The sequence below is a fragment of the Formica exsecta genome, unplaced genomic scaffold, assembly GCF_003651465.1.
Source record: "Formica exsecta isolate Colony F162 unplaced genomic scaffold, ASM365146v1 scaffold365, whole genome shotgun sequence".
NCBI classification, from domain to species: domain Eukaryota; kingdom Metazoa; phylum Arthropoda; class Insecta; order Hymenoptera; family Formicidae; genus Formica; species Formica exsecta.
In genome coordinates, this window is record NW_021850897.1 from 1,615,677 (window position 1) to 1,633,087 (window position 17,411).

Below are 17,411 nucleotides of genomic sequence, written 5' to 3' on the forward strand. Positions count from 1 at the left end.
TTTTTATATTATATTTATGTTATGTATTATATTTATTTGTATATTTACAAAATATAAACATTTATTTGTTTTCTTTTGCTACAAATATAAAAAAACGTAGCCAGAATAAAAAAGGAAAAATATCTTTTATGCATATTATATCATAAGTTAGCTTTTGTTACAATATATCCCATTTTAAGCAAAAAAATAATTTGAAGATTTGTGTCTATAACCAAAACATATCAATATTATTTCATTATTAATAATTTAACAATTTCCTCATGTCATCATTAATGTCGTCAACACATCTACATTTTAATAATATAAAGAATATTAAGTTGATCGCAGATTTATTTTTTGATTCAACAAATATTTTTAGAGTTATTGGCTTGTAACACTATATATGGGCTACTCTATATATTAATCAATAAAAAATGATTTCCGTTATAATAATAAAAAAACTCGAATTTTAATTACAAACCATAGTTAGTTTGCAATTAAATATTTTTTTTAATTAACAATGTAACAAGCCATCAATTACTATACAACCTACAGTGACAGATTCTAAGTGAACTCAGTGAAAGCGTTTTATTAACAATCAAGATTCCTTCGCGATTCGATCACCTACGTGAAAAAAATGCCACCTTCCACTTTCAGGTTTTGGACAGGGCGCAATATCCTGATCCTCAATATTAGAAGACGACGTTTGATACATAATATTTTGAGATTCCTTTTTTAAAATAACAAATTTGATAGCACAGTTGTCCCAACATACGGTTCCTTAAAATTTCCTCATAATCGATCATACATTTTCGATCGAATTTACTTAGACGACTGTGAAAGCTAATGCAAATAATACATATATTTTATTTTTATCTTTTTTTGCTTTAACACACAAACGATTACGATATTTTAAATTATTATCATATCTGCTATATGACAATGAAAATATCAAAATAGCAAATATCAATTTAATTTAATAATAGTATCATATATATTATCTATATAAAATTAAATAATCATCGCTTTTCAAGATCAGCCAAATCGTTTTTTTACACGACACAATCAGATAAAAGAGAGACGCCTGGGGCATCGGTGCGTTTTCGATTGTAATCGTCCTTACGATTAACCGCGATTTTCACTTTTGTATGCCTTGGAAAGGAAACCGTTTTGCTCACACACGCAGTCAAGAATATGAGCCACTAGCCGACTCTGTCGACTAATACTCTACCTTATCTTACACGTTCAAATTCTTATCGCGGAGGAAAAAACAGAACAACGTCAATTATCGTGTGCCAGTTATCGCGCGACTATGCATATCATTGTGATGTCCTCAGAAATCAGCTGATTGTCAGTCATACAAATAGACAAAACGCTTTTAGATGTATTTAATTTTTATGTGATATGAACGCGATATATAATTCCTTGATTTTACCAGCCTCCATATATTTTCTTCTATTTATATTTATTTCACAAAATGATAAAAAATAACATTTAAAAATAAAATTTATAAATTTATAAAAAACAGATATAAAAATAGAAAGTGTAAAAAATAGATATGCACAAAGTAAAATTTAAACTTCAAGATTCAGAGATATTTCTTCGAATATAATTTAACCTGATTGTGTAATGATCTTAAAAAAAAAATTTGTTTTAGAGTATCCAATTAAAACACAGAATATTATCAGCATTAATTTTTTACGTAGTACATTATCGTCAATGAGATATTCCTATGTTCGGCAGGTAATGTACTTCTCTCGGCTGTTTCTATTCGTGAATAATAGCACCTTCCTTGAGCCGTTATATCGCGGTTCGTGTAACAAGAATGTCGAACACATCAAAGCACTGTACGTGATTATGTAAACGCACGATACTTCTTCGTTCTATGACACATGCTTTTCAAAATGCATACAGCATGTGAGAATGAATGAAATATATTTTGCTCATTTAATGCATCGCAATAATAAAAAAAAAAAAAACGAACATAATAATGTCCGAATATTTTAGTACATAATCTTGCAATTTAATTGGCATAAATATTTCGACAATTGGGAACTGTACTTTATCTTCTCTATATGATAAGCTTTTTACCGCAATATTGTGAAACTCATAAAATATTGCAGCTAATCGACCTATATAATAAATCGACCTTTTATAATATCATTTTCTTTTATATTTTAAAAATTAAAAAAATAAGAAACCAGAACTCTCGCAAAATTATAAATTAATATCAGAAATATACTTTTTATCTCAAGACATTTTTCACATGCAAAGCATAAAGTTCTCTTTGATATTGATAATTTTTTCTTTGCACACGCGCGTAGAGCTGCGAGCTTTGATATATGTATAAAGCTATCTACATATATCTTAACCTTTGGAGAATATGCAATCAAAAAAGTTATTAGTTACAATGCAAATTCCGTCGTAACGGCGTTTACCGGAAGCGAGTACACAACGACGGAAGCGAGTCACGGACTTGTAAGCACACTTTCCATAGCTTTACGGTCTCTAATCCATCTCTTCAAATTACTTCCTCGTGAAAAATACAGGGATACGCGAACTTACGTGCGTCATGGCTCGCAACTGTCATCATGTTATCAGTTCAAGACAGTTGTAAACATATAAAAAAAAAAAATACTATATCTTGAAAGAAATGACAGTCTCATTGTCGATCATTTAGACATTTGTTATGCATATTAATTCAGAGAAAGAAAGAAATAAGAAGAGCATTGGGTCTCGCTGATTTTGTCATGTCAATACAAGCAAAATTTTTTATGAAGAATATTCATTTATATACAAAAAGTTATATTCAAAAAATCATAAATAAGAAAACTAAATTTTAGTAATACAATAATTTGCGATTATTTGTAGGTGATAATTATATTTTATTTATAGGAAGTACGCTATACATCATCCGTTAAAATCTTTTAATTTGTACAATTCTTTCTCATATTTTAAAATAATAATAATAATTTAATATTAAAACAAGAATGGCAAAACTCTTTGATATTAAGCTATAATATTGTGATAAAAGAAGAGCAACAAAATGAGAGCCTAAAAGCACAATACAAAAAAATTCATACTTGTATCAAAACAATTTATTTTTGTTAATATCAATTTTTAATTATGTAATTAAATATTAGTTATATATTAATATTGTTACTATTTAATTAATTATTATTAATAACACTAATTAAATATTATTATTGACATAAAAATATTCGTTATTGTCAAGTTGGAAATAATGCAATCTCATATCTTTTCCGATGCGAGCGGCTTATCAATTTGCGCCGTATTGATTTAAATAAAAATTAATCCATACCTCTAGTTTTTCATTTTTTATCAGATATAATTTCTCATAAATAATTATCAAATTCCATATCAAATTATTAATTTTATTTTCATTAAAAACATGGTACATTTACATCATTTTCAATATTTCCTTCTGATATACAAATATAATTTGAATTATATAATCAGTTAGAATTCTTTGAAAATGCCGACAGAAACTGCTTATCTAATTAAATTTAATTAGCTAGCATTTAGATCGTGTAGATCGATGCGTGTTTTATTAACTCAATTCCTGGCAATGATACATATCTTAAAAGACTTGGTTACAGAAATAATATTAAATTTGCGCAAAGAGAAGTGTGTTAGATATATGCTGCAAAAAGAGGCATAATAATAACACACTTGAAAGTAATAAACTCATTACTCACTGCCGCGATATAATTACACGCTATAATTATTTTGTTTCGTGCGGCGCAAGCAAGCGTTTTGATCTCGCAGATATCATTTTAATGACGCGTGCATCATTTGGATCAAATAATCGCGCGCATCAGTCGTAATTAATATACGATTTATTTATGGCTACTTCGTGACACTTGGAAGCAATACAGCGTGCAAGATTTATTTCATAGTTTATTATGCGTGCAAAATTTCGCGTAAGTTTCATTATTCGAAAAAGATAGTCGCATGTTACGATTGTGAATGTATATATAAATGCAGATTTCTTCTGCAAATCATATCTTTTTGATGAAGAATGTTGTTTAATTCTACATTGAGAACTTTTTTGTAACTTTTTCAGTGTGTGTGATATTGCACTTCGTAGAATCTAAAAAATCCATTCTGTCTCTTTATGGCACAATTTTTTTTTAACATATTTTATTGAAACTTGATATATCGAGGTTTTTGGAATCGCTGATATGATACAAATATGATACAAATATGAAGTCAAAATTTAAAACTAGCCTTTTTATTAAAATATTTTTAATTTTCCATTTTTAAATTTATCTTTAATTATTTCTGAAAAAAAAATTTTTAATAATTTTGAAATTATTAATTTTGTATAATTTTGTGAAGAGCCGGTTTCTATTACATCAATGTATGCACTATTCTTTCAAATTATGATCGAAATAAATGCCTCCTTGCAATTAGGTCAATTCACTTGAATAATTATGGCGCGGCGTATTATGACACTATACTTTCAACTATGACGAAACTATCACGACATAAGCATCTTCTATGGACAAAAAATGCGAAATGTATTCAGCATATAAATTCGTATTTTCCTAAATACAAAGTATGTATAACATTACTCTTCTAAACATCTGTCCGCAATGAATGCTATATCCATTATGATTTAGTGGCTAATTAAATGTCGAGTAAAGTGTATCATTTTAAGGCATTTAATAATTTCTATATATTTGTGAGTTTTTTTATAGATTTAATAATTTATAAATAACATATTTATATACATTGTAAGCTTTTTAAATATTAAATATTTTTTACAAAAAGCTAAGACTTTTTAAAAAACCGACTCTAAAGATTCGGCGCTTTATAAAGAAGCTAAGTCTATCTATGCAAAAACTAATCTTATAAAAAAATCTGTAATATAGATAGACATCGTAAAGAAAAAAACAAGCTTTCTCGCGTGTGGTTAAAATACATCCAAAACAGTTGCATAGCACATCTTGTGATTACGTATTCGATATCTGCATGCTAATAAATTCGTCTATAGTGAAACACTTGTAACAATGAACAATGAAAAATAAGCTGAATTACCGCACATTATCCCTTTCTATTTCATACCACGTCTGTATCTTTCTCCTTGTTCAGCTTTGATCTTGTCTTTTCCTCTCTCTTCTTTATGAGTATACTCTCACCAAAGATATTTGAGTGAAACTTTAATGTGCGCCCTTCCCCCTTATCGACATCAGTTGAATCATTGATTAATCGATCTATCAGCTGTTATATGAAAATTGAATCTTCTATCACCAATAAAAATAACTTTCTTATTAGCTACTGTTATTTTCTCTTTCACTCTCTCTTTCTCTTTTTTATATATTTTTATTAAAGTGTTATCCATAATTTATATCTGCTAATTAATGATTGAATCATAATATTAAAAATAAAAATTGCAGAGTAGGAATATATCAAAGCAAAATGTAATTGCTAAAAATGTAACTGCGTGTCTAACATACAAATTGATTTTATATTAATGCCTATTTTAGATTTTATATTAATATAATTATTTATGTTATATTAATATCTGTTAACATAATTATATTAACTTCTATATATATATACATGTAATACTTCGTTCTTTAATAAATAAAAAAAATTATTATTTACTGCAACTTTTAAATTTTTAAAACTAAGCACATTGATAATCCAGATTTGAATTAGAATTTCGTTCATTTAAAAATCTGGAAAATTGAATTCATAAAAATAATTTTGTTTTTTCTTCAAATGATGCCAAACGTTTTCCTTCGTGCTATCTCTCTCTCCAAAATAAATAGCACCAGGATAGGTGAGTAGCAAATCGTAATCATAAAGTAAATGATACTTTGCCTGTTTTTCTAATTGCGCAATATACCATTCTTTTATCGCAATTTACTAGAAATGATAGTTGCGTTTACGACGAAGCTTCGTTAATGACGCATATAATACGCAGCTTAATACTTGAACTATACACATTACCAGATTCAGCTTTCCCATTTTCTCCAACATAGTGTCCATCTTGAATTTTGTCGATTAAACTCTTCTTCAAACGTTTGCCCTTTCAAACCGCGAACTGAAATGTCTTGTGCCGAGTATTCGTTTGAAAGTTGCTCGCTTAGCATGCGAGGATTACCAATATTTGTCGATAAGTAAAGTGATGTTACATCGTGTCCCAGAATAAAGCGTATAGTTTAGCGCATTTATAATATTTTAATGCTTCATCCTGTAAAGATTGTGGAAATTATACGTGACGTTTAAGATCTCTTCTTTTTGATATATAGTCCTTTTGAGCGGATGAGATATTTGTGGTTCTTTCTGAATACTTGCAGAGTTGATGTGTTATATTTCACCTTTTTATATTTCATGATAGATTTTATTTACGTTTATTTACGTTAGTCTTTCTATTTCTTTTTCTGTTCTCAGTTACATGATCTTTTTGATTCTTGAAAATCTTTGCTTAATTCAGAATTAAGATTTTTTATGTTATTTAAAAGAAGGTAAGAAATATTGAATAATATTTGAAAGACTTGGAGAGACTGCAATTTTATTTTTATTTAAAATTTTTTGCAATAATAAAATTAGTTAACTTTAAAAGATCAATATTATACTAATTTTCTTCTTTATCACTGCTAAATAGTAATTTTTCTTACAAAAATTTTCTTTGATATATATATTTTCTTATTTCCTTATTTCTAAAAAGAAGTTAATCTTAAATTAATTTTGAAAATAAAATTCTAGATTTTGTTTTACAATAAATAATAATTTAATAAACTTCAACCGTATTATTGTCATATTATAAAATTTATCATCGTGTTTATCCTATCAATTTATCGATCAAATTATTGATTAACTTATTGATTAGTTTATTAATCACTTTGATATCTGTTTCTATAATACAATTTATTTTCAAATTATAATAAAATAATCCAGCAATATTAGCTTGTTTCAGAAGATTTGTTTCCTTCCTGTTCGTCGATTCACTGTTTTTTCCCGAAAAAGCGAAGGCTTTTCTGGAGTTTCTTTCATTGAATCTGTTCATTCATTTCTAACAAAACTGAATCGAATCTTCGTTAAAAGAAAATTAGACGTTTAATGCATCACAACATTATAAATTCTTTCACTCAAAAAAATATTTTGCGCTTGCTTGTAATTATTGAAGAGTCCGACAAAAATACAATAGATGAAAGAAAATTTGATCAAAAAAGTTGCGGCACTCGAATTTTATTCTCTGTTTCGATCAAGATCAGCGGACGATCTCGGCTGCGAAACGTTCTTGCTCGCGATTGTAGGTTGAACTGCCAGGTGAAAACACAACACCTCTTAACCTGCACAGGTGCACATAGAAGTCCCCCGACTGGGCTCTGGAAAGAAGGGGGGCCTACTTGCGCGCTAGGATTCTTCGTCACGAATACTTTGATCGGTGCGGGCCTGATGGTGAAACCGGAGAATATCATCTGCGCAATTCCCATTCTTTACAAAGTTCGAATTTAGATGGTACAGATATTAGCTTAGAATAAATAGGAGTCATATTAGCCGGCGAGCGATAAGCGCAAAGGAAAGTCGAAGTACGATACGTACACAAAAATTTGCTCGCGGGGAAATATCACCTCGTTCGAGCACTTTCTTTTACGTGTAACATTAATGAAAACATAAGATATGCGAAAACTCCAACTCTTTTGTGACTAAATAACTTTCTATCGTTATCACTAGTTATAAATGAATAGAGATACAAGGAAAGTGCGTTGAATTATTAATGGTATATTTAAATTTTATTGTATTATTTCGTTTAGATCACATTTTCAGTTTACTCAAAAAAACTGTTATGGAGAAATCTCCATATGATTTATTTTACGTGAATATAATAATATAATTTTTTTAATCTAACTTTTTGTTTTAACACATTATATTATTTATGACTTATGATATTAAATTATAGATTTAATCAAATTAATCTGTCTATTGTTAAATATACTTGTAAATAATATTGTATATATATATATATTGTTAAATACACTTGTAAATAATATTGTATATATATATAATATAATTTTTGCGAGTATGTTTTAATTATCTTCTACGTAGATATAGTTTTTTTAATAAATAGATTAACATATGATTAAAAAATATATACATAATATTAATGTGCCATATATTAATACGCAATAATTAATATACATGTATCAAAATCTAATGAGTCCTAAAGCAAAAGGCCTTTAAAAAATTCTTCTTTTTGCATATATTACAAATGAAATAATGAATATGTATCATACACTTCCTGTATTTTTCCAATTGACTTTAAAAAAATAATTATTATGATTGTGCCCATATTCAATTATCGACCACCTATATATGCCCTCATCTTATAGATCTGCGATAAGAGTTTTTTATACAAAAAAACTTACTATACATTTTCTATGTCGAACACATCGTAAAACGTGAAAGCTATGGAATAAATTTTGTCCAACTGTCGAATTTAGTGCGATAGCGATAATTTGTAGACAATTTGATTGCCTATAACAATTTTAGCGTCACATCAAATTTATTAATTAACTATAAAAGTCACAAGACTTTTTATATTAATAAATCATAGTTTTTTTCTCTTTATTGTTTGCATCGGCTGCTTATAAAAAAACAAAATCGTGAGAAAAATCTAATGTGTTATAATGAAGGACATTATTAATTATTTGTAAAACGGATGTATCAATTTTTTAAGTCACACTTTCACAAATTTTAATTTTTATTTATTATTAAAAAGAGGCTATTCAAAATTTGAAACATTATCGTCAAAAGTGTGATATAATTTTATAAAAAGCGTAATTTCTAGTAAAAAAATATCTATAAATATCAATTTTATTTTTTAAATTTTTAGCTAGAACATAAAATCCAAGCACAGTTTATTATAGACCAATAAACTTAAATGCTAGACGGACTTGATAAGCATGAAAGGTGAAAAAATAGAATCGCAGCTAATTGACTCGCGTTGCGTGTGCGTGCCATGGGAAACGGATTTGCGTGAATCTTGGATCTTCAGACCCGAAACCGTGATCCACGTTGCTGTCATCGTTGGTATGACGCACGACAAAAAGTTCGTCCTTGCTTGCCCCGCGGCAACAGCCTTGCTGGCAAACTGCACTCTTGTCTCTTCGTCGCTGATGCGCGACGACTGGTTTTTCAGAGGGAAAAATAAAACACATGACCATCAGAAATTTTTTCTCCTTCTCTGCGCCATTCCTTCTGCATGGTGGAGGGACGAGATAGAAGTTTATTGCCATCTCTCTTTTATCAGATTGTGCCTCTACCTTGAAGATGTTCTATTGTGGTAATCGTATCTTCAGGATTGTTAACGACTGTGAGAGTCCATGCAATCGGATTAAAGTGAGTCAACCAAATGCAAATGATAACATGAGCTTTGCCGGAGATATTCTTATTTATTTATTTAGAAGAATCCAGTCGGTCGCTGGTCCAACAAATATATATTTCCGGTACTTCAATATTTTCAATATTTTTCTAGACCGACATCGGCCATCAGTTCATTTTAAAATCGTTCAAGATATTTTATATCCTCTTTTGTTGAACTTCTGTTATATTTATATTCTCCGCTAGCCTTTAATTGTCTTTTGATTAACACCATCCTTGGAAAATTTTTGTTTCTTCGAGTATAATCCACTGCACATGACCACCAAAAATATGTTTAATATTCCAATCCATTATTTTATTTAATTGTGTTATTAATTTAACTTGTGTTATTAATTTAACTTTTGTTATTAATTTAATTACATTATTTTATTTTATTTAATGCCACATAAATCTGTATACATTATATTCGTATTTATCTATAATTCAAAATCTAGATATATATTATTTTTGAATATATAAAAAATTTCTTGAAAACAAATTTTGATTGATTTTGTTAATGTAAATAGCTGTTGAATGTATTTGAAAATATCCAAAACTTTTGGAATATATTAAAAAAAATAAACTTTCACTTTTTATCATTACTAATGATGTCTATTTTTTTTATTATGTACATGGTATACAAGATTGAATTGTCATGTCGCTGACATTTGGTTCTTTATCGCATACCTTCGCCTCCCATTCGAATGGGTAGAGACACTCACGCGGCACTGTTCGCTATGATGTTGAAGCTAATCGATTGCATTGGTTTGCTTACTTGCTTTATCGCAGGAATGTATATAATGTTTTAATGGGCACTCAACATTAATGTTACTTGACATACATTGCCGGTGAAAACAAATTAGAGAAACTTCCCGCGCTTCCGCAGAAATATCCCGCGCTTACGCGGGACTACTTTTTTATCGTATTTCCGGAATGATTTCACATGAAAATGAGATGCGAATTTCATGCATCTTTACAAAAAACGAACTCAAGCATGTCTAATTTGGTAATTACATATAAATAGCAAGACACTGATCTTTCTTTAAAAAAAGTATACACACACACATATATATATGTATATATGATTATAATAAATTATTATATAATTATTATTTTATATAAGAGATATATCTCTTTTTATAGAGATCTAGATATAGTAATTATCATGGTCAACAACTGAAACGATTTGTGAAGATATACCAGTTTGATGTAAAAAGATCGATTATCTGAAAAAATAAAATTTTGCATAAAAAAAAAACTTTATTTTACAATTTTGATTTATTTGTTCACGTACAGGTATCTTCTCTCTGAGATTATCAGTCATTAATTATTTATTATATCATATTTTCTATATGCAAATTTTTTTCAGAGAATTCAATTTCACATTGCAATAATATAATTATATACTCCGGAAGTCGCATAAGTATAAAAGGAATTTCAAGGATGCGTAATAAGTGTTCACGAGTTCTCGTAACCCATTCGCTCGGCAATGACTATTGTGAATTCGTTTGCTCGTGACATGTTTTACTGGCGATTTGCAAGTTTAACGTCCGCATCGACATCATCATTTATATATAACGACGATTTATCAGTCCCGGTAAAAGCATAGAATATTACAGCGTTGCGTGTAATGCTGAAGAAGCGGTTTGTAAATGATTTACAATGTTTCGATGAAAGGAGTCACGATATAAACACTGGTAAAACCATCAAAATCGCTATCCAATATTATTTCGATAAATCTTGACATTAATTTATATCTCACGAAGGGATCATTTTCCTTTTGACATATATTGTGGAGGGTGCATATCTATAAATAATACATGCTTTGAATTATGTGGCGTTCTCTTTTCATTCTTGAGATATGCAACTTTAAAATATTATAAAAATAAAATTTTTAAGTAACTTTAATCTTGCTACATGTTTTCAAAATCACGATTTTCAATAACTTTCAAAAGGTTTTTATTATTATTAAGCATTCATTATTAAATATTCACTTTTAAAGATTTAAATATGCAATTACATAATCATTTATTTCAATCATTAATTTCTTAAATTTGTCATTTATTTCAAACTTTTTTTTTGTGCGGAAAATTTCAAACCATGTATTTAATAGTTTTACTTTACAATAAATTACGTATAACACGATGTTGAAGAAAATAATCAATAAGTTTATATTTATCCATAGTAATGGCTAAGAATTCGTAGCAAGCTGTACTTATTTTGTAATTCTTAGTAAAACAAAACAATGATCCTAAAGCGTACTGACAGTGCATAATAAGCAAATGTAAACAAAAAATATATAAACACATAGAAAAGATGATACAAGTAAATGAAAATTGATGTGCGAAAATTGTGAAATTTCAAAAGTCGCATATCTCAGGAACCAAAAGAGAGAGAGAAAGAGAGAGTGTGTCACATAATTCAAAACGTATATTACTTAGGAATGCACCTTCTACTATATATATCAAAAGAAAAGTGATCCGTGAAGTGCAAGTTAATGAAATTTATCTTTTTTCTTTATCACAATCGCTTCTTTTTTTTTATTTAACGCGTCATTTTTCGGTGGGTGGTCTCCCATCGTAAGTGGGAAAAAATTGTCAGACGTTATAGAGGATGGAATGTACACGTATAAATGCATTTTCCGCGGCGTCTTAATTGATGTCAATACTATTGCATGTATCGACCTACTGAGGAAGACCCGTTATGCAGTATCTTCCTATCCCTTCCGTCGCAGCGATATATCGTCCTCTCCGTCTCGCTTTCGACTTTAGTACGTCCGCGACATGTAACCGGACGATCTATCATCATCATGTCTTTGACAGAATGTTAATGTAGGTAGGTTATGAATGGATACATAGATCTTATTAGAAAGTAGTGGAAATATTCAAGAGCACTCTAATCAAACTGCGTCAGATTCAGTTAACCAAATGGCTTATTCAGGTAAAATTAAACACAGTTTTAAGCGATAAACAATTTTTAGGTAAAATGCAATAAATTCACGTGTAATAATTAGATTATATGATCAATTTATATTAATGAACAATATTAATTTTACGAACGCGTTTCCTTATGAATGTTTTTGTCCAAATATCTGTATGAGTTAAATTTTAACGCTTTTTCCTTTTTAAGATTTTACAGTGTAGCTTTCTAACTTATTCTTTCCCGTACAGTGTCAAGGAAGAAATTTAGAAATTCACATGTCGTTTCTGGAATATTAGCCGCTTATACTTCATGTCCCGTTAAGCATCATTATATATATATATATATATATATATATATTCTAACGCGAACTCCTATAGATAGAATCCGGCTATGACATCGGTGACTCGTCTAGTATTCAGCGTGGGTACGTTCGCAGCTGCGTAAGTTCATTCATGGATTACTTTGTCATTCCTTTCTCGTTCGTATTATACCGTTTCCTAATCATACAACAAAACGACCTCGACTATTTTTTCACGCGTTACACACTTTTGCACTTTTTAACTACGATCATATTTGTAAGGATCTAACAAGTCCGGAACAAATGCTGGTGTTTTTAGGAATATATGGGTTTTAATGATTGAGGTGTATGTGTGTGTGATGTATATATTAAAGTACATACTGTTAGATATCTTATTTTCCTATTTTTCTTATAAAAATCTATTCATTTAGCACTTATAATCATGATAAAAAAGAAATTAATCGTTGACTGTAGAACTGATAAACTATATATAATATTATATTTAATAATTAATAGAACAAATAAATAAAAAATATAGAATAAATTGTTTTTTACATTAGGCTTTGTTTGCAAAAAAAACATAATTTTAAGAAAACCAGAAAATTTTTTTAAGTTTGGATAACTTTTAACGACTACTTTATATCTCTTATAATTATCGGATTTCTATGGCAACAACTATTAAATAAAGAAATACAACACTCTATCCGACCATGCTACCTCCACGTGGTATACCTTAGGTGATGCTAATGCCGGCGGAATTATAACTTTCAAGTCTCATAAAACTCGGAAAGTATTTAATAAAAAAAACTTTATTATATATTTTAAAAAGGTCAACTACAAAAATATGATACTAAAAATGGAGATTCGCATTTAAAAATTTTATGGTGATCTTGACAACGTTATGCAAAGTAATAACATTGCAATGTAATACGTCACTTTCCAAAAGAACCGAAAAAACTTCAAATAACATTTTTTACTTGTATAGTGCATACATTTACTCCCTGAAGTATTACCGTGCATTTATAAATCATCCTATATATTTAATATGTTATGTATAATTATATTTTATATTTGGTTTAACAATATTTTTATATATTAAATAATATATTCAAATATTTTATATATTAAAATCTCCTGATTATTAATCGGCACGTTCTAAAATTATAAATTAGAATGTCTAAAATTCATGATTTTTTAAATATTGCTTATGTTTTTATTTAAACCATTAAATAGTTAATAATTCGTTAATGCTTCGATTCAGAAAAAAGGCTATCTATCAGACGAGCTATGACCTTCCCAGAACATGCTTTGCATACATCGGACGACAAATTGTGACATACTAACCCGAGAGGTGCGTTTTAGAATAAATTTAATAGATAGACACACACGCACACATGTTAACGGTGCTGGTCGATATGGGACGATACGGGACGCATTTTAATTCGCTAAACGTGGAGAAGAGCTGGTATGCGACCGAGCATATAAAGAAGGCGACTAATTATGATTTCATGGCATGTAAATAATTGCACATTTATCATGAATATTTGCGCCGCTTTTAAGCAGCTCATCCTGATATCTTTTTTAAAATTTATCGAGATATTTATACAGAGTAAAGATTCTAATTATTTGCCTGTCATATGAATAGTTTTTTTTTTCTAATATTCTGCCTTTTTTCATAGAGAAATTATATATTTCATAGAGAAGTTATGCGTAAGTTAAAAATAATATTATAAAAATAATTTAAAAAAAAAAATGCAAATATATTGTTATCTTTATTTTTGTCTTTATATTTTTAAATGTTTGTAAGTTTAAATAAATTTTGTTTTCTTATGCTAATATTTTTCTCTATTTTTCTCTATGCATATCATATATATGTATATGATACACTACTCCTCGTGTAACACTTCTCCCATTGCCTAGATCTATTGCGCAACTCGATCATTCCATGTGAGTTTAGATATCTTCTTTAGGCTTACAAATGTAGAATGTGCAATCTCCTTATCATCGTAGAAGTATGCCAAAAGCACTCCTAAGTGCAAAGAACGAGTTCTACATTTACGACTTCTAGAACAGCGGACAAGACGTCAATTTATTATCGCGGTGGGCTTGTCAATATAGATAATATATTGGTTCGCATGACTGTGACAAATTCGTAGCCGATCGCTTATCAGCATTTGTCTTAATCGGCTATCGCGGCTTATTGCTTCTTACCGACTAGTGCGGTGAAGAAAAAAAAAACTGCAAATACTCTCACGAGAAGTAGCGCGCCCACATGCATGAAGTTTTCACAGTCAAATCGCAATCGGAATGCAGCAAGAACGCCGGAAAAAATCACTTGCCTAGATTGGCGGAGCTTAGTACAACAAGAATCATAAAATAGCTGGTCCCACTAACCTAATACGGCATATGAGAAATATGAATGCATTCATACCACACCTAGAGATCTAGTAAAACTCTTCTTCTCGCATTAGGTTAAATTATTTGCGTTATTAAATCGACTGGTGCTCTAATTATTGCACTTATCTCAGCTGATCTAAAAGTCCATTCTATATTATTATTATATTAATTTATTCAGTGCTATGTCAGTGTAAATAATTTGAGTTTCCAGCATTTCTTAAACAATTTTTGATAGCTAATTCATACATAACATGAAGTGTAGATATATCTATACATGTGTATATATTTTATATGTAGATGTAACATATATGTTGACATTTAGAAATTTTATCAATATTTTTTTCATAATAATTAAAAAGTTCGACGCAAATTAAAGTTAAATATTTATTTTTAAAAATGGATGTTAAAATATCTACTATAATATATTTTATTCCTTTTTAAATGAAGTTTCATAAAAAATTGTTGGGCGAATATATTGAATCAAATTGGGTTTTTTCTTGATACGGTTTGATATGATCTGTGTTCTTGAATTACGGAATAATAAAAATATTTAATTGTGAAGAAAAATGTTTGCTTATGAGTATCCGAGAAAAAATGGGCTTGTGTAATTATATAAGATAATATATATACGCGATATGATCTAGTTATATATAATAATATCCAAAATTTGGCGCGATATGATTTTATATAACAATATTCGGTTAGATCTGATTATATATGAAAACAGATCTGGCCGAATATGATTATATAAGATCATATCGCGCCAAATTTCAGATATTATCATATATGATCATATAAAATTACATATGTTATCATATGTTGTTATATATGATCTTATATAATTACACAAAGTCCATTTTTTTTCTCGAGAAAATGTATAAATTTTTGAGATTTAGATCAATGTTACGATTAATTAAAAACGCTGAATATAATCACATGTCCCAAATGAATCATTCTATACAAACAGAACCAAGTAGAGTATTTTTATACTTCGTGGAGATCAAAACATTATTATAACTGCTATCAGTTAAAAACCGATCTTCTTCTGCTCCTTGCAAATTTGCTCTGACAATGCGACCCAAAAGTTTTGGCAAGCGTTCAAATGCATTTGATATTCACTACATGACTTGAACTATCCCGTTTCTTCGCGTCACTCGATTGCTTCTGTCCGCGATAATACATTCCCAAGATTTTCTATATTTGTGCTCGACCCAAATTGTGACGAAAATGGAGAGAGAATCGCAGGAAACCCGGTTATACGTTATTATTGACTTGATTTATAATTCTGAGTTTGCTTAAAAAAAAAGGAGGTTAAAAAACTCCATCAAACGAATGCATCGTAGCTGTAACATTTGATTGAACCAATTAAAAGCAATCAATAAATCAATTCTTTCGTAGCAAACCGTCTACTATAAAAAATATATGTGTTTTACAATTTTTACGAAACGCATTCATATGTACAGAATACGGAAACATACTCGAATAATAAAATTATCAAAACAGACAATCTGCTACTTTTCGATATCAGAAACATTGCATGCGTTTGGAATTATTTGGAGTTTTAATACCAAGAGCATGAAAAAATACATATGTTTGTCGATTTTATCATAAACCGGAAAAAAGTTTATTGAATCACTTATTATTAGTGGCTTACTGTATTTGTGTTTCCTCAAGTCTTATAATTTTAATTACATTTTATTATATAAATATGTATTAATCAAGTTATTAAAATAATTGTTTTTAGCAGATCATTATTAAATTTAATTATCTTATTTTAACCAACAAATATTTTATAGATCAGAATTGTTTAGATGCACGTTCTGTATACTTAAAAAAATTCTGTGTCTCGTTTTTATAGTTTTTATAGTATTCGTTATTCTAATTCTAAATTAAAAATTAAATTATTCTTAAAAAGAAATGTGTTGTATAAAGAATTACATCACATGCACGCACGCACGCGCAGATATACATCAATTCTTTTTTTATCTATTAAATTAAGAAATTTAATAAATTATATCTTAAAAACATGGAAAAATAATTAAGTTTTAAACTACATTTTTTTTATTATTACGATGTCGCATCATGCTTTCGACATTACATATGCGCTTTTCAAGCGACATATTGTCGGTAATTTACTGGTTTAAAAATACATTCAAATCTACAAAATGTATGCACAAATCTCGGGGAAAGTCGCGCAAATAAAAAATCATAAAACACATGCACACACATAGCGCACTTTTGTCTGAGATGAAAAAACTTTTGGCAGATGCCATTAGCAGTGTAGCGTATCGCGTGGCACGTGCGTGCTAGCGCCATTAGCGTGCTACGAGATGTGCTGATAATTCCATATTTCGCGCTAATAAGTTTCCGCCGTAATAAATATTCTTCGATGCGGAAAGCTTGCACTTGCATTGCC

The 17,411-nt window shown here is 29.0% G+C and overlaps 1 protein-coding gene across 3 annotated transcripts in view; it reads right to left on the reverse strand.

The window, feature by feature from the left end:
• The window catches only part of LOC115239160 (disheveled-associated activator of morphogenesis 1), a 44,597-nt gene that overhangs the window by 17,730 nt on the left and 9,456 nt on the right, over positions 1-17,411 (reverse strand). The window contains exons 1-2 of one of the 3 annotated variants that reach the window (XM_029813526.1): positions 1,000-1,927; positions 608-688 (exon numbers count right to left, since the gene is read on the reverse strand). The exons of 1 other annotated variant lie outside the window; for it this stretch is intronic. In XM_029813526.1, the coding sequence (XP_029669386.1) occupies positions 608-688; positions 1,000-1,002 (84 nt within the window). In that variant the 5' untranslated portion in view covers positions 1,003-1,927. Of the gene's footprint in view, positions 1-607; positions 689-999; positions 1,928-5,961; positions 6,470-17,411 lie in introns of those variants that run through there. One more of the 3 variants, XM_029813527.1, reaches the window with a different exon arrangement.